At 36.5% G+C, this 23,801-nt stretch overlaps 1 protein-coding gene across 3 annotated transcripts in view; it reads right to left on the reverse strand.

Annotated features, from left to right (window-relative positions):
• Pcca (propionyl-CoA carboxylase subunit alpha) overlaps positions 1-23,801 on the reverse strand; it is a 274,525-nt gene that overhangs the window by 126,654 nt on the left and 124,070 nt on the right. For all 3 annotated transcript variants that reach the window (XM_090341922.1, XM_090341920.1, XM_090341919.1), the window contains 2 exons: positions 20,433-20,508; positions 3,009-3,119 (listed from right to left, as the gene is read on the reverse strand). In XM_090341922.1, the coding sequence (XP_090198048.1) occupies positions 3,009-3,119; positions 20,433-20,508 (187 nt within the window). The remainder of the gene's footprint in view (positions 1-3,008; positions 3,120-20,432; positions 20,509-23,801) is intronic.

Consider the following 23,801-nt stretch of genomic DNA (forward strand, 5'->3'; position numbering starts at 1 on the left):
TTTGATGGAGCTTGAGGCTAATGAGTGGCAAGAAAACAGAAAAGTAAGTCCAAAATGCTCACCATAGGCCAAATAAATCTTAAAATATCTTCATTTTTTTTCCTTTAGTTAAGAATCAAAGGAAAATAGCTTTTCAACATTAGAATCTAGTTAACAAAAACAATGTTGCATATATTCCATTATTAAATTTTTGACACAATGATCTCAAAGTTCAAATCTAAGAAGTTTTGGTGAAATTGTTGGAGTCTACAAATAGATCTGGGAAAAGAAACACGTAGTGTAGAAATTTTTAATGCAGTCATAAAGACAGGCACTTGCCTATAAACAGTGACTGGAAGAAAGGGACAGATGGGAAGCAGATGGGTAATCCCGAAGGGGCAAAATGACCCGGCCTCAAACATATTGAGAAGATCCTGTACTAACTTCAGTTGCCACTTCCTGCTGTTTCTTTCGAGCACATATATATTAAACAGTCAAGAATGATAGTTTAATATACGTAAGACCTGCTCTGAGGGAAAAACTCTAGGAAGGATAAACAACGTAACATGGAGAAGAACAGGAGATAGTAGCCATTCAGCAAGAAAATAACACAAAGAAATAAATACACATTACGAATGGCAAATATAGGTATGTACTTTCAAAGTCTTTTGACAACAAAGTCTTTATGATAACATGTAATACATTCCAATTGGAAAAATATATGATCTATGAATTTGGATAGTAGCACAACTAAAATAGTGCTCACACTGGAATTGATAATCTTAGGACTGGGTCTAGAAATGTGACTTAGTGATAGAGCACTGGCCTATCATGCACAAGGCCCTCCTCACAAAAAAGAACTCACAAAGATGGACTTCTGACTTCATTATTTTACTGGTTATTTAGCCTTAACAACCTCTTTGGGCTTTACCTGTCTCACATGAAAAATAAAAACTGAGATTAATCATTGCAAAAGGCTCTTTTTAACTGGCAATTAAAAATACTGTTATCCTTTCTAGCATAGCATAAGAAAAAAAAGTCACAATATCAATGCTGATAATCCCTTATCAAAAAAGGATTTGGGTAAGAAAATAAAAATTCAACATATCAAAAAATTGAAATATTAAGGTTTTAAGTAAATTTCTAAGTTTGAAAGCAATTCCTTCTCTAGAACATTTGGAACATTTTTCATTGTTGCTAAATGTTCAGTATAGAGTCAACAACCCTAATTAGAAATTTTAAATGCCCCATGTACACATACACTCACATATAATTATATATACATATACACAGAAATCTATAATGTTGTTGTTCTCAAGGTCAAGGTCTGAAATGTTTTCACCTTTTTTCTCCTGCCTGCCTGCTGTTTCCTAAACTGTTACCTTCACAAAAGAATTGGGCAGGCAGACATAAAAGCCTCTGAAAGTTCCCAAGTCCACTTTACAAGTTACTACAACTTTTAATCCAAACTATAGAAAGGACAAGCAAAATATCAGAATCAAAACAGTAGATTGATTATCTCAATCTATGTACAATAATTGAAAATATCCAGTTATCCCTTTTCATCAATACTATGAAGAAGATTCTTTTTATAAATTCTATAAATAAGCAGGCTATTGTGGTATTACAGTAAAAAGTAGTAATCTAAATAGTTCAGACTTCATGAAAATGAGGGATATTAAGAAAATAATTATTCAAGTATAAAACTGCAGTTTTCATTAATTTTGTAATTTTTACAAACATAAAAAATTTGTTTTTCAAAACACATAAGTTTTACACTTTTGAACATAATAAATCATGCATTTTTAAAAGCCTAAAAAAAAAAAAAGAAATTCCTTGTGTATAAGTATGTGCATAGGTGTGTTAGTCCTGGGGCTAGAACTCAAGGCCTCCGTGCTGTCTCTGAGAATCTTTTACTCAAGGCTAGTGTTCTCCCATTTGAGCCAGAGTTCTACTTCCAGCTTTTTGGTGATGAACTAGAGATAAGTGTCTCAAGGACTTTCCTGACTAGGCTGGTCGAACTGCAGTCTTCAGATCTCAACCTTTAGAGTAGCTAGGCATGAGCTACCACCTTAATTTCTTACATAACATCAAAATTCTAAAAGAAGATTCAAAACCAATTTCTGACAGTTAATCTACAAAATTCTGAATTAAAAACTGCTTTGTAAATATATACAATAGTTCATCATCTACATTTGTCAAACTGAATTGACATATAGCTCCCAATATGAAATACTAAATAGAAAACTAACCTTTATAAATACCCAACCCAAGGATCTGGTTGTTACTTCCATTTCATCTCTGAATTTTCAGTGAAGACCCTGAGGGTCTTAACAATATGTGTTACCATGTTTTCAATGCTCATTAAAGATTCCCTCTTCTTTCCCACTTCATAAGCCATTTTCCACCTCTTAGAAATTATGTTAACTTTCCAGTGCTAAATTTCAGATTTATTTCTCTGAAATTTCATTCATTTAAAACATGTCACAATAAAAACCATCTTTTTAGGTAATGTCCATTATCATTAACAGGATTAGCATCTGATTCCTGAAAATGCCAGTGCTATTTTTTAAAAGATATATATTACAAAAGATGAGTTCCTATTTATATTCATGCTAGTAAGGAATAAAATCTGGGGAAGCTGGGAGGGAAAGTAGAAGAAAATGAAGGATGAGTAACAAGAAATGTACTTATTACCTTATCTATGTAACTATGACCTTTCTGTACGTCACCTTTATAATAAAATAAAATAAAATAATTTTAAAAGAACCAGATCAATGAGTCAACAATCATTCTAGCTGAGTATCCATCAACTATATTCAAAGAACATTCCATATTTAGCAGATTTACAGATACTACATTCGTGAGTCATCCTTGAACACTCAAAAATCATAAACTAACAATCTAGGATACTCTATATATTAATCAACTATAATATAAGCTAAAAGTCTTTACTTTCTGCATATTAAAACTACACAATACATAAACTAAAAGTTTCTGATAACTAAAATATTCTACCATATACAAACCTTTAAATCCATCAGGATATACTTCAGAGAGAAATTTGGTGGTGATGTCGCCTTTTACAAAACGGGAGTTGATTATCACCTCTCGAAGTAATGGAATATTATGTGTAACACCTAAAATTTTAAAAATATCAGAGTGACTTAGAGAACAATAAATCTGATAAAAATCTAATTTTTAGTACAGAAACAGCATCGGTGTCCTATGAGCTAGGAGAAATTATTCCATATTACTTATCTCTTGACCTCAAGTAATAATAATATATATTTGCATGGTATCAATAAAATCTTAAGCTTGTCACACCAAGTCAACTCAATGTTAGGGATAAATGCATTGTCAATAAATGAGACCACAACAACTAACCAGAAAGAGGAGAAAATGAACCTCAACTACAAATCCAGAGACAAAAATTATTTCAAAATGGACCATAAACCTAACCATAAAACCTAAAACTATTTTAAGGCCTATAGGAGAAAGTGCAGAAGGAAAAGGATTGTTACCTTGGGTTAACCAAAAGATTCTTACCTCATACCGAAAAAACATGAATCATAAAAGTATAAGTAACTTGAATTTAGAAGTCTATTCTTCAAAAGACAATTAAGAAATGTCAAGCCTTAAACCTAAAAAACCCATATATCTATCTACATCTATCTATCTATCTATCTATCTATCTATCTATCTATCTATCTAAGAATACATATATCAGAGAAGGAACTTGTATCTGGTATTACATAAAGGACACATATAATTATAATACAATGTGCAAACCATGTTCTAAAAAAATATAGGCAAGGAGCCTGGTGTGAGTGGCTCACACCTATAATTCTAGTTAGTCAGGAGGCTGAGATTTGAAGATCTCTTCGAAACCAGCCCAGGCAGAAAAGACTTAAAACCTAAGGGCAGTACTGAGGCCCTGAGCCTAAGCCCAGGATTGGCAAAAAGGGAGAGGGGAGGGGAGGGGGGGGGAAGGAGAAGGAGAAGGAGAAGAAAGAGAAAGAGAAGGAGAAGGAGAAGGAAAAGGAGAAAGGAGGAGGAGGAGGAGGAAGACAAGGACAAGGAGAAGGACAAGGAGAAGGAAGAGAAGAAGTATTTAAAGAGCACACAGAGCCAAAGACAACCAAAAATCCACCCAGAGCATTCAGGATCCAATCAATCATGGGAAGACTTCGCTATCACTGCAGAACATTGTAATCACATGCATGCATTCAGGAATCACTCAGGAAAACGGACTTACATGGAAAAAGCCTGTGAAAAGACAAGAAGAAAGGCAGGAAAATACATTTGCTCATATTTACATAATGACAACTGACAGGCTTGTGGCCTACAGGTAGGTGTTGACAATACAGACAGAAAAAAAAACGAGATGGACTTACAAGAAACTCAGAAGGCTGACAAGCCGGAGACACTTAAGTTGACATAAAGGATGAGAGAGAATTCAAGCACAACACTCAAATTTTGGTCTTATAATATGACAGAATATGTCAGTTAGTACCTTCAAGATAAAGGTTGGTAGGAAATTTCTTTTGCATTTTAGGCAAGTTAGATATTTCTAAAATAACTAACTATCCTATAATTGAATTATCAAACTTCAGAAAAGTAGTTAGTCTACAACGTCTATAGATGAGGTAGATATCCTCCAGTCACACAGGTGGACATCCATGTAAGGGAATCCAATACTGTAGATAATTCACTTATTACAATATTGGAAATTTTAGAAAAGTATCCTAAGAAAGTAAATAAAAAGGATGAAAATCAGAAAACCAAGATGCAGCAGTATTTTGATTATTTTTATTAAAGGTTCTACAAATGTAACCCCCCATCATTACCTTTTCAATAAAAATTTTTTTAAATGACACACAAAAAGGGGTGGTTCTATGTTTTAATAGGAATATTTCAATTTATAAGCATTTTGCAAAGTAGTACGTAAGTTAATGAGGTATTCTGCCAGAATTTTTGATGGATCATGATTCTTTCCCAAGTGAAATAGTATTGTTCAGTTACATATCTAATTTTTATATTTAATTTTACAGGTTTCCATTTTATAGCTTGGTGATGCTGGCAAAAATTTTCTAGTCTTCTGTATGCCCAATGACAAGACAGCTGGAATTAGACTCTCCTCAGTGAAATACTACATGACTTTTTTGGGGGGGGTTCAGTTGTGGGGCCTGAACTCAGGGTCTAAGAGCTGTCCCTCCTGTGTTCAAGGCTAGAGTTCTACCACTTGAGCTACATCCACTTCTGGTTTTTGAGATAAGAGCCTCACCTTCAAGTCTCGTGGGAACTTTTCTAACTGGAGCTGGCTTTGAACCTTGATCCTCAGATCTCAGCCTCCTGTGTAGCTAGGATTACAGCATGAGCCACCAGTGCCTGGTCTCCATGACTTTCAAAAATACCGATAATTTGAATCTTTGTTCAAAAGTCACTTTAATCAGCTTATTATCAATAATTATAAGATTATTCTCATAGTATCAATGTGTGATTGATAACATACAAAAAATTAGAATGTATGCAATTTTATAGGATAAATATGCTGTCATTTTATTCTACAGTCAAGGTCAAAAAGGAAATGTTGATTTTAGAAAATATGACTCAAAGGAATCATAAATAAATATTAACTTAAATTTTAGATACCAAAGAAGACTTACTCAACCACATAATGAGCATGAGCTCTTAAAAGTCATTCTACTTGACTTGTAAATGCAGTATAAAAAAACATACTTTCCCCTCATTAAACTCAAACACTGACACATTTTTCTTTAATGCTCATAGATAATGTATTACATATTACCATACCAAATCAAATCTTAATCTGCTCGTCTTTCCTAAAGATTACATGTGAAATAATAACTAATGGTAAAATTGACTATTCAAAAAAACTGAAAACAAGAAAAAAACCAAAAATGTTTCTTATGTTAATTCTAAAACCAAAACACAAATCATCCAAAAGTTACTGTACACATCCAAGTTTAAAGCATCAGAATGGATGAGAGCAATCACGGAACTATTACAACATATCCTACCATAAAAGTTACCATTGTATACTTAAGTTTACTTTCCATGTTGTAGGATAGACAATGCCATTTGAACAGCTCTTTATGTAAATACTCAGTAGATATAAAAGTATTCTTTGAGAATTAGTTTCTAACTTCAACATTATTAGTAGTAACATACTCATAAAAATTATGCCTGAAAGTTTTAGATTGGGAATTGAGGAATGACCTCTGCCAAAGTTCACCAGGTCCCATCTGTATGGGAAAGCATGAATAGGCCACAGAGAGAGGCCCCAGAAGCAGCCTTCTCCCGACTACCTGCTGGTTCCAAAACACAGGCCAGACATTAGTTGTGCACACTGCCAAGATCAAACAGAGGCCAAAAGGCACTGTTTCTTTCATGGAGACTTAAAAATTAACTTCAACTAAACTACAGTTTTACTCAGACATTTCTCTATTTTAACAAGAGCTCAGCATCAACTTAGGGGAAAAAGTATCCATATATGAACAATTAAGTCAAACAGGACAGCAAATGTTTCTAACTTAGGTGTTCACAGAACAATTTTAAACCCACCTATTCCTCAGAATGTGCTAGATAAGTAAATATTAAAATGGCATCTCAGAAGGTAAGAAGGAAGATTTACTTCCCTACTTCTAGAAACTAAATTTATTAGGGTTGAATTTTAGGGTTTTAGAAAATTTGCAAAATCAGTACAGATAATCATCCTATAGCGTTTACCTTGGTTCACCAACTCGGAACATCTTACCACTAATGTCTTAATTATTAATTTTCTATCTGTATGTAAAGACTATGCACATAATTTTCTCCTATAAACACTTAGAGCTAAGTTACAGAAAAAAGAATAGTTTCTTAAAAGGAAGGTAAATCTCTTCTGTAATCACAGTACCATTACCAATATAAAAGTGTACCACTGACAACAGTATCATTATCTAATCTATAGACTTCATTTTTGTCCCATTGCTGACCTTTAGTAAAAAAAAAAAAAAAAATAGAAAAAAAGAAAAGCACTTTTTCCTGCTCCAGGATCCAATGCAGGAATGCAGGATCACATGTCCCATAGAGTTGTCATGTGTCTTTAGTTTGCTTTGATCTAGATAAGTCGATTGTTGCTTGACTTCTCTTTGTGTTTCTTGACCTTGACATTTTTGAAGAGCAGAAACCATTTATTTTGTAGACTGTCTTCCACACTGGTTGTCTGATGTTTCCTCATGATTATAGCCAAGCTACCCTTTCCAGTAAGAATATCACACAAATGATGTTCTCAGAGCAGTACACCAAGAGGCATGAATGCAGGCAAATTTATGGCATAACCAATGAAGTTAATCTTGTGTGAGTTTAGGGTTCTAGTGTATAGTCATTGCATGTAGATGTACATATTTTCATTGTAATTATGTTATGCAGGAATATTATGGAAGTATGAGTTTCTCATATTCCTTCCACTTAATTTTAGCATCCACTGATGATTCTTACTTAAAACAGTGTTTGTCAGATGTACAGTTTTTTTCCTACATTTATTAAAAAGAAAGCTCTGGGTCTGCTCCCCCATTTATCAGTCCAACTTTTTTCTTCTTTTTGGTTTATTCTTTTTTAATATTATTAAGTAGTTGTGTAAAAATTCCATGTCAGGTTATGAGTACATTCTCCTTTCCCGTTCCCATCTTCAAGTTACACAGTTTTTAATGTAATGTAATGATTAGGTTTGCTCACCCTTCTTTTCTCCAGTACTGTGTTCCCCTTTGACCCACCCCCCAAAATATTTTTCCACTTTCTGGTAATGGTTTTGATAAAGAATATTTTGGTTGCCTTTGGAATCTTCCCCTAAGTATACATCCTTTAGTTAATGTGTAAATACATTGAGTCCTGTATATGTGTTTTAGATCTGGCTTCTACATATGAGAGAAAACATGAACACTTTGTCTCTCTGAGTTTGGCTTACTTCACTTACCATGAGTTGTTCTATGTCTAGTTCTCTGCAAATGACATAACACTATTCTTTCTAAGAGATGAGTAAAATTTCATTGCATATATGCACCACATTTCTTGATCTGTTTCTATAACTTGTCTATTGTAAATAATGCAGCAATGAGCAAGGATTTGCATGTGAATTTAACATATTCTGACTTGCAATTCTCTGCATAGATCCCAAGAGTGGTATCATTGCAGCATACAGTAGTTCTGTGTTTTGGGTTTTGTTTTGTTTTGTGTGAGTCATGGGGCTTGAGCTCAGCCTGGGCTCTTCAGCTCAGGGCTACCACCTTACTCCTGGGCCTGAGCATTTATTTGTCCCTGAGCTCTTCAGCTCAAGGCTACTGCTCTGCCTTAAGCCAAGCCCCACTTGTCATTTTCTAGTTTTCTAGAGGTTAGCTGGAGATAAAGAGTCTCGGGTCCTTTTGTGCCCGGGCTGGCTTTGAAGCTTGATCTGCAGATCTCAGCCTCTTGAGAAACTAGGATTACAGCGTGAGCCACCGCCCCTCCCCCCACTTCACTTTATAAAGAACCTCCAAACTTTCTTTCAGGGTGGTTGTACTAGTTTACAGTCCTATCAGCATTTGTTATTGCTCAAATAATTGATACTGGCCCATTTTACTGGCGTGAAATGGAATCTCAATGTTGTTTTGACTTGCATTTCCTGTATGGCCAGGGATGTTGAGCATTTCCTCATTTGTGTACTGCCCATTCTTATTTCTGAAAAGTCTCTATCTCCTTTTCCTATTTATTGATTGGACTATTAGTTTTGGAAGTGGGAGTAATTTCTTGAGCTCCTTGTATACTCTGGAATATTAGGAGCTTGTCAAATGTATGACTGGTAAAGACCTTCTCCAGGTCTGATAGATGAGTTTTTAGTTTAGTAACTATGTCCTTTGCTGTATAGAAACTTTTTACTTTGATGTAATTCCATTTGTCAGGTCTCTCTACTATTTGCTAAGCCCCTGGGACTCTCTTCAGAAAGTTCCTGCCTATGCCAATAAATTCTGTTTTTCCTATTCCATCTTGCAGTAGTTTCAAATTTTCAAGTCGACATTGAAGTCTTTGATCCATTTTGAGTTGATATTGGTGCAAGGCAACAGACAGGGAACCAATTTTAGTCTTATACATATGGATAGCCAGTTTTCCCAGCATCAATGACTGAAGAGGCTGTCTTTCTTGTAACATATATTTTTGGTTCCCTTGCCAAATACCAGATGACTATAACACTATGAGTTTATTTCTAGTCTTCTAGTCTACTCCATTGATCTTCAGGCCTATTTATGCCTGTACAACTCTATAATCAAGTTTGAGGTCTGGAATGACTCTAGCATTGGGTTTTTCTTTTCTTTTCTTTTCTTTTCTTTTCTTTCTTTCTTTCTTTCTTTCTTTCTTTCTTTCTTTCTTTCTTTCTCTCTTTTCTGCCTAAAATTACTTTGGGTATTCAGGGTCTTCAGAGGTCCCATGTGACTCTTTGGTTTCTTCTCTCTCTCGGTGAAGTAAATGATGTTGAATTTGTAGATTGCCTTTGGCAGTAAGGCTATTTCCACCATAGTAATTCATCTCTCTATGCCTCTGGAGTGTCTTTCCATGCTCTGGTGTCTTCTTCTATTTTTTCAAAATTTTTATAGCATTCATAGACCTTTCATAGGTCTTTCACTTCCTTAAGTTATTTCTAATTTTTGAAGCTATTACAAACCAAATAAACCAAACAGCTTTCCTGAATTCCCTTTGCCAGTCCAGGGGCTTGAACTCAAGACCTGGGCATTGTCCTTGGGTTTTCCCAAAGCTAATGCTCTTCCACCTGAGCCATAGCACCACTTCTGGCTTTTTCTGTTTATGTGGTACCTGGAAATCAAACCCAGGGCTTCATGCATGCTAGGCCAGCACTCTACCACTAGGCCATGCTCCCAGCCAATCACTACTGATTTTTGTGGGTTAATTTTGTATCTTGCTACACTGCTAAAGTTATTAATGAGCTCCAGAAGTTTGAAGTTGGATTTGTAGATGATATGATGTCATCTACAAAAAGGGATAGTTTAACTTTTTTTACCCTTGTTTGAAACCCTTTCCCACACAATTTTTTTATGTCGGAACTCATAGACTCTTTTTTTTATTCAATGGATTATAATCTATGACTATCTGTTTTGTTGCTGAAATTTCTCAAGATTTGACCAGTGGGAGTCCCTGAAAGCTATCTCCTGTGTTTTTGGACAGATCATTAATTTTTGGATAGTTATTTACATTCTTACATAGATGTTTCAAGCCCATCACATATTCTTCCTGAAATCATTTTATCAGGTAACTTGGCTTCATCAAGTAATTTGGTACATAGAGTCCAGGTTTCTTACCAAACAACTTACAACATACAGGCCATCCATACAAAAAGAGAAAACTCTCCCCCAAATGTCAATACTGTCAAGTTGAAAAAAAGTGAAGTAGATAATATGTACAATATGAATATGTTGTACATACATATATAAATATTATATTTATATGTAACATGTACAAGCAAGCATATACACACAAGCATCTTTATAGGTCTATTTATCATATGTTAAAACCCTTGAGTTCAATTCCCATCTCAATATATTACCACACACAAACTATTCTATCCTGATATTCCCATACCTATCAATGTCTCTGATAGGAAAAACTTGATTCTTTATTTCCACAGTAAGTATATTTACTTCCCCATCCCAGAATATACATAAACTGGTCCAGAAGTGCTAACCCATCAATTATGAAAATCAAAATGTGAGGTTATTTTTCTTTTCTTTCCTCCTCCCCCCCACCTCTATGGTTTATCCCCTGCTATCACTGCATTTGATTTGGGTACCCTGTGTATTGTATATACGTTTATCAGAATTAGAGAAGGGAAAGGAAACAACAAAATAGTGAAACAAAGGACCAAGGGTGAATCAATACTACTCACAGGACAATACTTTGGAAATGAACTTTACAACTAGGGAAGGGGTTGGGAGAGAGGGCAAGTGGGAGAAAAATGAGGAAGGGATAACAATGTTCAACAAGAAATATACTCATGGGCCAGGAGTTTGGCCTAGTGGTAGAGTGCTTGCCTAGCATGCACAAAGACTCGAGCTTGATTCCTCGGTACCATATACATAGAAAAAAGCCAGAAGTAGTACTGTGGCTCAAGTGGCAGAGCTCTAGCCTTGAGAAAGGCCAAGGACAGTTCATGGCCCAGGACTGGCAAAAAAAATAAAAACAAATATGTACTCATTACCTAACCATAATCCATCTGTATAGCACTTTCACAATAAAATTTCTTTTTAATTTTTTTTGGCCAGGCGTGATGGCTCACGCCTGTAATCCTAGCTACTCGGGATCCTGAGATCTGAGGATCAAGGTTCAAAGCCAGCCCGGGCACAAATGAACCTGAGACTCTTATTTCCAACTAACTTCTAGAAAACGGGAAGTGGGGCTTGGCTCAAGGCAGGGCAGTAGCCTTGACCTGAAGAGCTCAGGAACAGTGCCCAGGCCCAGAGGTAGGGCAGCAGCCTTGAGCTGAAGATCTCAGGGGCAGCACCCAGGCCTTGTTCAAGCCCCAAGATCCACAAAAGAAAAAAAAAATTTTTTGGGTCAGCTTAGGGCACTGTCTCTGGGCTGAGCTCTTCAGCCCAAAGCTAGCACTCTACCACTTGAGCCACAGCACCACTTCCAGTTTTCTGGAGGTTAATTGGAGATAAGAGTCTCACATACTTTCATGCCTGGGCTTGCTTAAAACTGCAGTCCTCAGATCTCAGCCTCCTAAGTAGCTAGGATTACAGGAGTGAGCCACCAGTACCCAACTAAAATTAATTTTTAAATCCAAACTTTAGTGTTTCTTTATATACATTTTTCTCATTAGCCTGACAGTGTCACTTTTTAAAGTTATTTGTTTAGTCATCTCCCCATCTACTTCCCTTCAGAATGATTCAATTATTCATCTGGAATATAGTCCATTAGTAGTTTTATTCTGTTTTGAGTTCTTTCTTCCAAAATGTTAATAGGTTCATTATCTAGAAATATTCATAGATCAAAAAGTAAGAATCATTAAAAATTGAAGAATCATAAGCTCCAAGCCAGACGGGGCTACACAGTGAGAACTTGCTTCAGGGGGAAAAAAAAAATCAAGGATAATCAGAGATTTCCCTTTATGTCATTTACCTTGCTTTCTAACCACCAAACATTTCTACTACATTCCACATCCCCTCCTATGAGTGTAACATCTAATTGGTTCTAACTTTGTGCATATGATTTCTATAAATAAGCAGACACATATATTTTTCTTAGTCTCCCACCAGTACCTATTCTCTCCTCTCTTTTTTAATGAAAGGATTGCTTCCTGTTAGCTTGGAGTAGAAATGCCACCTTGATATCAGCTTGATACATTTCACAGCTTCCTTTGCAGCTAGGTGTGGCTTATGATTGAACATCATTATGGGAGCAGAAATAAAGGTATATTTTTTAGGCTATGACCTGAAAAAAAGTGAACATGAAGTCCTGGGTCACCTTCTTGCTTGGACTGATATAAGGACAAAAGCAGACATTTGAGGCTCCAAAGTGAGATCATCCACAGTGGATAAATGAGTCCCTACCACACCAGCCTTTGACCACTTTCTCTTTATACCACCACATAAGGACACAGTAAACGCCATCTTCTGTCACTGTTTTTTTTTTTAATTCTTTGTTACAATTTCTTAGACTAAAGCCTAAATGTAAAGATCCTCAAAAGGAAAGATGATGCCATGTAGGAAGCAAAAACTACTGGGTTCCATTCCTCAGTATCACAAAAACAGAAAAACAGCTCCAGAAGTGGAGCTGCAGCTCAAATGGTAACAGAGTGCTAGCTAGTCTTGAAAAAGAAGCTCAGGGACAGTGCCCCCAGGACTGGTAAAACAAAAAACAAAACAACAACAAAAAAACACTACTGAGAATGATAGAGGAGAAGGTATAAAACAGTAGTATAAATTAGATTACAGAAGCCTTGTAGGCTGTTGTGTTTTCAGCTTGGAAATGATTGTGATATTGCTATAAGATATAATATGTGTCTATGTATGTACATATATATGATGGATAATATATGTTCCAGGATTCTGATGGTGAGCTGATAACACCCTTGGAATTTCTCGAAAGTCACAGGTGAGAGGAGCATCATCTGTTCTTCATAATAAGCTCTATTCAGCCATACTTCAGTTTATGCTGAGAGTTTCTAAGAGAAATGGAGCAGGTGGGCCACTTGTAGCCCCACCATCCACCTCACTTCTACCCTACTCACTTAGGGATAGAGATGGACTTCATTACTAGTGGCCAATGACTTAATCTCACCTTTTCTAAAAACCTCTATAAACCCTACAGGGCAGAAAGTGGAGCCCTAAGCTGATCAACACTAGAGGTACTTAGAAGGGGATACATGCTCCAGATGGCATGGAAGCTCTACACTCCTCCATTTGGCTTTTCCCAAACCATCTCCAGTAACAGTAAAATGCATTTCCCTATACGCTACCACTAGTTAAGGAGTCATTATTTAAAATGCCTAGGAACAAGTGTTTCAAATTTCGAGCTTTCTCATATTTTCAAATACATACACCCTACATATAAACATCACTAATTTGAAAATATGAATTCCAAAACATTTTGAGAATTAAACTCAATCAACCTTGTAAATTAGATCGCCAGAGAAAAGGGTTAGCTGACTCCCCAATCAGGTTCTTCTCAAACTTCAGTGAAGTGAATGAAGTAAGAAGAGGAGCAAGGGGATTAAGAAATATGCAAAGGGAACTAAAGAGAGACTTATCAAAAGAAGAGGTTAAAATGGCAGAAAAACATATGAGAAAATGCTCATCATCCATGGTATAAAGGAAATGCAAAGAAAAACCATCTTACCCCAATTAGAATGGCCAATATTCTGAACTCAGACAATGACAAATGCTGGAGAAAGAGGAACCCTACTGTACTGCTTGTGGGAATGTAAACAAGTTCAGCCACTCTGGAAAGCAGTTTAAAGAACTGAAAACAGACCTTCCCTATGATCCTACCATACCACTCCTGGGCATCTATCCTAAACATCATAACCCAGGATATGATATGATACCTGCTCAGATATGTTCATCTCTGCACTACTCAAAATAGCCAAGCAATGGAAACAATCCAGATGCCCTACTGCAGATAAAAGGATACAAAAAAATGTGACTATATATACAATGGAATTCTACACAGCCAACAGACAAGATAAAATAATGGCATTTGCTGGAAAGTGGATGAATCTAGAGCGAATTGTGTTGAGTGAGATAAGTTAAGACCATAGAAACAAAAGGCACATGGTATCCTTAATATGTGGATATTAGATCCAATGAGCATAAGAGCAATCACTCAATATTTGGGTACCCAAGGTTATGGACATGGTCTTGGAGATATAAACATAACTACACAGACATAAAAATCTATAATGGGCTATATACTCTGTAGACATTATGTTTTATTACATACATTAATATGTATATATGACATACCCTCATAACCCTCAGTTTAATTTTAATTATGTTCTAAAACCTAAGTGCCAGTGATTGTATACAGAGATTCCCTTCTTGAATACCTGTTTGTTAGACATGACATTTGAAATATGACGTAAAAAATCAATGTTATAAATTATTTAATAAAAAATTGTTAATAAAAAAGAAACATACAAAAGACATTTCATAAACTTTGTAAAATGGATAGGTTCAAACAACAGATAAGAATGTTAACTTTGAGGGACAGCTAGGGAGATTACAATAATGACAGTCCATCAAACAACACTAATAGATTATTGTTAAATTTTTCTTTGGACTGAGAAGGGTATTGTGACTTTGTGGAAACATGCTGTTATTTTTAGGATATACTGTAAAGTGTTAGAGTGCTATTATTATGTTTGTGACTTGCAAATCAATCAGGAAAATAGAAAATGGGGGGAGTAAAGAAAGAAAAAAATGATTGAGAAAATGAAATGAAAAAGGCAAAGAAAGGTAAAGATTCAGGAATTATAGCTCATACTTAGTTAGGTACTTGGGGTGAAATCAGGCAGGACTGTGATTTGACTAACTTGGCAAGAAGTTCGTGAAAAATGTGAGTGTGGTGACAGGTGTCTGTTACCCCAGCTATAGCTGGAAGTATAAATAAGAAGATCGTGGTCTAGGATTTCTGGGGCAAAAATCAAGACTCTATTTTAAAGAACAACTAAAGTAAAAAGGGCTCTAGCAAACATAAAACCCTGATTTCAAGCCCCAGCGCCACTCTCCAGAATTAAAGAAATAAAGCCAAATAAAATAGAGGAAAATAAAGAAAAAATATGCCATAAAGGCTAAAACTGGTTAATCTAACAGCATTTAAGTATGTATCATACTATGTATTCAACTGTTCCCTAGATTATAAAAATATATAAAAGTCCATTTACCTGGAAAACAACTTCTGAAAGAATTCATTTGCCTTTGACATATTCCACAAGATAGGTCAGTAAATTTATTCTGGGTTTCGTGCTTAAGGGAAAGGACAAAGTTCAATAACATACATGTATTGATGAATTGTATTAAAAGGTATGCAAATGGAACAGGGAGATAATGTATTCAAGTTTTAGAACAAGTACAAAGACAGCTATTGCTTACCAAAATAAGAAAATAGTTTGAGGGTGTTCAGCACAAGAATAATCGAAATGTGTGAGGATATTATGTAATATTTAGAAAGAAACCTATATACAATTATTTCAGAGTTGTATTTTGCCTATAGGTATAATGTAATTATGATTGAACCATGATACACGTATTGAGTTTGATAGACATACTTTTTAATATAGTAAGACTTCGATATTTATCTTAAAACAATAAATATAAAAGTGGGAAAAGACATACATATATACATACATACATATACATATATATATATATATGTCTGAAAAAGTACATCAAGGAAAACTACTCTTTGTTAAACACTTTGAGCTTAAAAATATCAATCTGAAGTAGACAAGTAGTCTACTCTGTGTTCACCCAAACATAACAAGAACATTTTAGAAGAGTCGTTTAACTAAAATTAGAATACACTAACCATTACTCTGCAAATTGTTCTTTTACTTTTTTAACTAATTTACTTTGCCATTAGCAGAGAGGTGATGTACAGAGGGATTACAATTGCAGGAGTCAGGCAATGAGTACATTTCCTTTTGTGAGGTAATTTCTGTTCTCTCATTCTCTCCCAGTTCCTCCCTTCCTTTTCCACCCATGAGTTGTATAGTTCACTGTCATCAGTTTCCAGTGAGCTCCACTGCTGCATTTTTTACCCTTTTACCCTCAAGTTCTGTGCCCTCCCCCAGCTCTCCTGGAGATATACACTTGAAGAATACAACATACATAAGGAAAAAAGACAAAGAATAAAATATAAAAATTAAAAATTAAAAGAAAAAGAGAGTTCTCTTGTTTCCATGTATATGTGTATATATATTATGTTAATATGAAGAGGTACATAGGTATTGTGTCTTTAGCAATGCATATGAATGTGCTTTTAAGTCACTGCTGTGTAGTATTTTATGTTTACGCAGTACTGTCATCTACCCCATCATGTTGTTCATCTAGTGCCCTGTGTTTGGTTAGTATTTGGGCTACTAGAACAATGTAATAGTAAATGCCTTGTGAACATCATCTTACAATCTAGTCTTCTAATTCTGTAAGAAAGATTCCCAAAAAGGATGAACATTTTTTTTTTGCCAGTCTTGGGCCTTGAACTCAGGGCCTTGGCACTATCCTTGGGCTTTCTCAAGGCTGAAGCTCTACCACTTGAGCTACAGCACCATTTCTGGCTTTTTTTTCTATGTATGTGGTACTGAGGAACCTGGGTCTTCGTGCATGCTAGGCAAGCACTCTACCACTAGGCCAAACTCCTGGCCCCATGAACTTTTATTTTAAAATCTAATACCATATTAACATCCCCAAAAAACTTTAACAAGCACACTCCTGAAAGGCCTGAGTGTGTCAATCCTCTAATTCATCTGAAGGCAGTACAAAATCAGCTGAGTCTTCATGAATCCTAAAGCAGTCCTCAGCTTACTTTTAAAGGAGAAAAGGTGGCAATGAGAAAATGAAGATACCTTATACTCTCTTAAATTCCCACTATTCTTTTTCACCTCATTTTGATGGTGCCCACAGGTTATTGTAGAATCATATGTCTTTCACATGGAGTACATTAGCAAATCCTTTAAAAACAGGGAAATTAAAAATTACTAGCTTGAGCCGCACGGCACCGGCTCATGCCTATAATCTTAGCTCCTCAGGAGGCTGAGATCTGAAGATCAAGGTTCAAAGCCAGCCCGGGCACAAAAAGATCTGAGACTCTTATCTCCAATTAAGCTCTAGAAAATGGAAGTGGGGCTTAGCTCAAGGGTAGGGCGATAGCCTTGAGCTAAAGATCTCAGGGACAGCACCCAGGCCTAGTTCAAGCCCCAGGACCCACCAAAAAAAAAAAAAATCACTAGCTTGTTCATGCAATAAATATTACCTACCAAGTACCAAAAATATGCAATTAAATAAGACAAGCTCCATCAGTGATCTTGTATTCCTAAAATTCTTATTGATAATATGACATTTAGCAGTTAGTTACACAATTAACATTTTAATTATGGTGCTGGCAGATGCTCTGGAATGATACTGAAACAGGTTTCAATAGAAGTGCATGAATGAATCCCTTCATGCAGGAGCAGCGATGATTCATATTTATAAATCAAGACAGTTTGTATCACCAATTGATTATGTGATTTCTTTATGACATAGAATGCTTATTTTTTATTATTTTTTTTAATGAAGAACTATTGTTTCAGTTTGGGAGCCTGGGTGTTCTATCACTTGAATCATGCCACCAATGTTTGCTTTGGACTTTTGTTATGGTTTAAGGGATGGCGTGCGTGTGTATGTATGTGTGTGTGTCTTACATGCACTTGCAAGCATGCTGGCACCAGGGCCTGAACACATGATCTCTGCTCTTATTTGCTTAGGAGCTCACAACTAGCATTCTATCACTTGAGCCACACCTCCAATCTGGCACTTTGCTGGTTAACTAGAGATGGATTCTCATGAACTTGCCTGCTTAATATTGGCTTTGCACTGTAATTTTCCAGGTTTTAGTCTTCAAAGTAGTAAGGATTACAGGTGTAGCGGAATGGTGCCTGGATAACATGATTTTTAATATGTATTTTATAATTGTGCTGAGAGAAGGGAAAAGATGGGAATTATTAAGATTTTATATCAAAGAATATTATGTGATATGAAAAATAGGGCTTTTCCAATGCTTACTGGGGAAAAGTGGGCCATTAAATTGTTCCCGGTAATGACCGGGAACCAACTATTCACTGCACAAAGACACTTGTGGAAGGGGGAGATAAAGACTTTCCACGTTTCATAAGTAAGCTGGGCTCCTTACTTGACTTGGAAGTATCCTGAAACCAGAGCATTATTCTTACTTCATACCACTTAACAACTTGAAGGAAGTCCTTTTGAAATTTGCATAAATGTTTCATTTGTTTTCAAAAGAAACTGTACAATCATACTTAGCACATCAGCAATCCTTTCACCCCTACTGGTCCCTCTGTGATAGCCAGTGTGACATGAGAAAGAAAGCAGAACTACATACATAGTACCCAATCTTTGCTACAGAATATTCTTAGACTCTCACTATCCTTTCAAAATTCAAGGTGAAATATTTTAAATTTAAGTTTGATATTAAAGTTCACTAATCTCACATTGATGATGGTTTATGTTAATGTAATCTTTTCATTATTAATAAAATTTTGCTTTTATTATCTGAATGTAAGATCTCCACATAATTCAATTAGCTATATAAATGCTAATGACCTGTAGAAACATATTTTGTTAGGCATAAGAACCATCAAGTATGGGGCTGAGAGGGTAGCCTAGTGGTAAAGAGCTCACCTAGCATGCATAAAGCCCTAGGCTCGATTCCTCGATGTCACATACTCAGAAAAAGCCAGAAGTTGTGCTGTGGCTCAGGGGCAGAGTGCTAATCTTGAGCAAACAATATATAAGGACAGGGAGCCGGGAGTTTGGCCTAGTAGTAGAATGCTTATCTAGCATGCAAGAAGACTCCGGTTTGAATCCTCAATACCACATGCACAAAAAAAAAGCCAGAAGTGGTGGAGTGACTCAAGTGGTAGAGCTCTAGCCTTGAGAAAGCCCAAGGAGAGTGCTCAAGCCCTGTGCCCAAGCCCAGAATTGGCCAAAAAAAAAGGTATCCAAGAACAGTGCACAGGCCCTAAGTTCAAGCCGCAGGACTGGCAAAAAAAAAAAAAAAAAAAGAGGGGGGCTGGGAGTTTGGCCTAGTGGTAGAGTGCTTGCCTAGCATGCATGAAGACCCGGGTTTGATTCCTTGGTACCACATACATAGAAAAAAGCCGGAAGTGGTGCTGAGGCTCAAGTGGTAGAGCTCTAGTCTTGAGAAAGTCCAAGGGCAGTGCTCAGACCCTGAGCTGAAGCCCAGGACTGGCAAAAAAAAAAAAAAAAAAAAGAGGGGTAGGGAGGAGAGAACTATCAGGTACATACATGAAGAAAGAAAAATGTATTTCCTAGAAAATAGTCTGCATTTTACTCTAATCAGAAAAAGAAAGGATTTTCTCTACCTCCAAATGTAGGTCACTATATTTCATATCTCTGTACATTTTTTTCAAGTTTCTCACTTCAAAAATAAATAAACAAATAAATAAATATATAAGCAAGCAAGAAACTAGAGGTGTGGCTCAAGTGATAGAGCACTAGCAGTGAAGAGAAAGCCAAATGAAAGCATGAGACCTGAGTTCAAGCCCAGCAATGACACATACACACATGTACTCACATATGTGCGTGAACAATCAAACACAAACACAAAGAAAATCCATAGATGATAATATAAAAAAATTGCTACAAACCAAACTGGCCAATGGTTCTTAATCCTAAAGTCTCTCATTTTACATACAAGATATAACTACATAGTAATATATGTTCATATAGGTATGTTATAAATTGTAAAGTGAATTAAATAATACAAAATATATGAAGCCCATCCTTAGTATCTGACTTCTCTTTAAATAGAATAAGAAACTCTTTATTGTTCGTTGTTTTTTTTGTTTGTTTGTTTGTTTGTTTTTTGCTAGTCCTGGGCTTGAGCTCAGGGCCTGAGCACTGTCCTTGGACTTTCTCAAAGCTAGAACTCTACCACTTGAGCCTCAGCACCACTTCCGGCTTTTTTCTACGTATGTGGTACCAAGGAATTGAACCCGGGTCTTCATGCATGCTAGGCAAGCACTTTAACCACTAGGCCAAACTCTTGGCCCCGTATAAGAAACTCTAAAAAGAAAGAAACTCTTGTGGAATTCTCTACTAAAACTTTAGGCTAGAACTACATATCATATACAATGAGACATCAAATACTAGGATTGTTACCTCGAATCACGTAATTATCCAGTGCATCTTCCATTCTCTTTAATGCTTCTTTCCTATCAGAGCCATATGTAACTAGCTGAAAATAAACAGAAAACAGTCTGTGTAGCTATCTATATGTTCAATGATTCAATCTCATAAAAACTGAAATGTTTTATAACAAATTTCCCAGATATCTTTTAATATTTTACAGTGGATTAGTTTAAATGACAATAAGATTTTCTGAGCAGGACCCAGGGCCAGGCAGGGTGGCTCATGCCTATAATCCCAGCTACTCAGGAGGCTGAGATCTGAGGATCAAGGTTCAAGGTCAACCCAGGCACAAAAGAACCGGAGACTCTTATCTCCAATTAACCCCTAGAAAATGGGAAGGGGGGCTTGGCTCAAGGGTAGGGCAGTAGCCTTGAGCTGAAGAGCTCAGGGACAGTGTCCAGGCCCATGACCCACACACAAAGAAGGAAAGAAAGAAAGAAAGAAAGAAAGAAAGAAAGAAAGAAAGAAAGAAAGAAAGAAAGAAAGAAAGAAAGAAAGAAAGAAAGAAAGAAAGAGCGAGCGCGCGCGCGTGCGCGCGCGCGAGCGGGAGGGAGGGAGGGAGGGAGGGAGGGAGAGAGAGAGAGAGAAAGAGAGAGAGAGAGAGAGAGAGAGCGAGCAGGAGGGAGGGAGGGTGGGAGGGAGGGAGAGAGAGAGAGAGAGAGAGAGAGGGAGGGAGGGAGGGAGGGAAAGAGAAAGAAAGAAAGAAAGAAAGAAAGAAAGAAAGAAAGAAAGAAAGAAAGAAAGAAAGAAAGAAAGAAAGAAAGAAAGAAAGGAAGGAAAGAAAGAAAATATTTTTTTTGAGAAAAATGAATCAAGCCATCTGTGTTTTCATTTTAATTGTTATAATACAGAATTGGTTGGGGGGAAAACTGAGTATAAGTAAGTATAGTAGCAGGGCTCAGTAGCTGATACCCATAATCTTAGCTACTCAAGAGGCTGAGATCTGAGGATCAAGGTTCAAAGCCAACCTGGGGACAAAAGGGCCTGAGACTCTTACCTCCAATTAACTTCTAGAAAATGGGAAGTGGGGCTTGGCTCAAGGGTAGGGTAGCTTTGAGCTGAAGAGCTCAGGGACAGTGCCCAGGCTGAGTTCAAGCTCCATGACCCACAATAAAAAGAAGGGGGGAGGGCAGGAGTGTCGCCTAGTAGTAAGAGTGCTTGCCTAGCATGCATGAAGATCCGGGTTCCATTCCTCAGTACCACATACATAGAAAAAGCTGGAAGTGGTACTGTGGCTCAAGTGATAGAGCTCTAGCCTTGAGAAAGCTCAAGGACAGTGCTCAGGCCCTGAGTTCGAGCCGCAGGACTGGCAAAAAAAAATAAGTAATAAGCATAGAATAAAACTTAAAGGGAGATATAAGAAGATGTACCCTCTTGAAATTGAATGTAAATATGTGAAATAGTGGTAGGATTAGACAACTCTAAATTTTTTTCAATTTTTCTAAGTTTGACATCTACAACAGTGAATACTTTTAAACTTACAAATAAAATAACTTTTAAATATGAAAATGAAAGATTAAAAAAAGGGTGAAGGAGCTGGTAGTTTGGCCTAGTGGTAGAGTGCTTGCTTCGCATGCACGAAGACCCAGGTTCGATTCCTCAGTACCACATACATAGAAAAAACCCCGGAAGTGGTGCTGAGGCTCAAGTGGTAGAGCTCTAGCCTTGAGAAAGTCCAAGGATAGTGCTCAGGCTCTGAGCCCAAGCCCAAGACTGGCCAAAAAAAAAAAAAGAGTGAAGTAATTGGTCAGTTCCAAACATACCACAGAAAATATTGGAAAAGTAGACCTTTCTGTTTTATATGATCTAATATTTATATATAGCATATATAAGAAAACAAATAAACCTTTAACTTTCTGTGGTTATGTTAATTCATCTATAGATTGCAATTACTTCTGTAAATTTATAGCTCAATATTAGGACACTTTGAATATGAATTTCTACAGCATTTTTCTGAACAGAAAATTAATCATCTAAAAATAGAACTATATGGGCCGGGAGTTTGGCCCAGTGGTTAAAGTGCTTGCCTAGCATGCACGAAGACCCGGCTTCGATTCCTTGGTACCACATACATAGAAAAAAAAGCTGAAAGTGGTGCTGAGGCTCAAGTGGTAGAGCTCTAGCCTTGAGAAAGTCTAAGGGCAGTGCTCAGGCCCTAAGCTCAAGCCCTGGACTGGCCAAAAAAAAAAAAAAAATAGAACTATAGCTATTTTAAAAGTTAACTTGAGAGGGTAATGGGGACCAAGATATGTGGAAGGGTATCAATGTATGTGAATTAATGCACCTCTATCTGGCAAATATCATGTAACCCTTTTATTAAATACAATAAAAAATATTAAAAATGTTTAAAAAAAGTTAACTTGACATTTTATGTACCTTTTAGTGCTTCTCTAAGCAAAATACTTAAGATTATTTTAACAATATTAGTTTAAAACATAGGCCAAGGCCAGGAGTTTGGCCTAGGGGTATTTAGAGTGCTTGCCTAGCATGCACGAAGACCCAGGTTCAATTCCACAGTACCATATACATAGAAAAAAACCAGAAGTGGTACTGAGGCTCAAGTGGTAGAGCTCTAGCCTTGAGAAAGTCCAAGGACAGTACTCAGACCCTGAGCTCAAGCCCAGGACTGGCAAAAAAAAAAAGGCCAAAAAATGAAACACAAAAAATAGTTTGTTGAGGCTAGAAGGTTGGTCCAGTGGTAGAGTGCTTTCCTAACATGCACGAAGCCCAGGGTTCGATTCTTCAGTACCACATACATAGAAAAAAGGACAGAAGTGGTGCTGTGGCTCAGAATGGTAGAGTTCTAACCTTGAGAAAGCCCAAGGACAATGCTTAGCCTCTGAGTTCAAGGCCCAGTATTGGCAAAAAAAAAAAAAAAGACAAAATCACATGTTCTACTCATATATAAAACTTAATTGGGTTATGGACATGGTTCAGTTGTAGATTGCTTATCTGGCATGTACTAGGTCATGGGGGATTCCAGCCCTAACTCCACAAAAACAAACAAAAAAATTTAAAAAATTATGTCAAATTTTGCAAAAACTGCAAAGTAAGCCCAACTTTTTTATCTCACCTGCCACCTATAGCTAAATCTTAGGTATGGTAAAATTAATTCCTTTTCATTGCAGAGAATTCATGGATTATGTAGTGTGTGTGTGTGTGTGTGTGTGTGTCTGTCTGTCTGTCTGTTGTGTGCACGTGCATGCATAAATGTGTGAGCACATACAGTGCAATGATGGCTATATGATTTGATTTAGAGGAAGACAGTATTGCAAAAAAAAATGTTTTGTTTTCACTTTTACATCAGTATATAATACTTATTTACTTGTAGCACAGGAG

The sequence above is a fragment of the Megascapheus bottae genome, chromosome 11 (genome assembly GCF_031878675.1).
Source record: "Megascapheus bottae isolate mThoBot1 chromosome 11, mThoBot2.hap1, whole genome shotgun sequence".
NCBI classification, from domain to species: domain Eukaryota; kingdom Metazoa; phylum Chordata; class Mammalia; order Rodentia; family Geomyidae; genus Megascapheus; species Megascapheus bottae.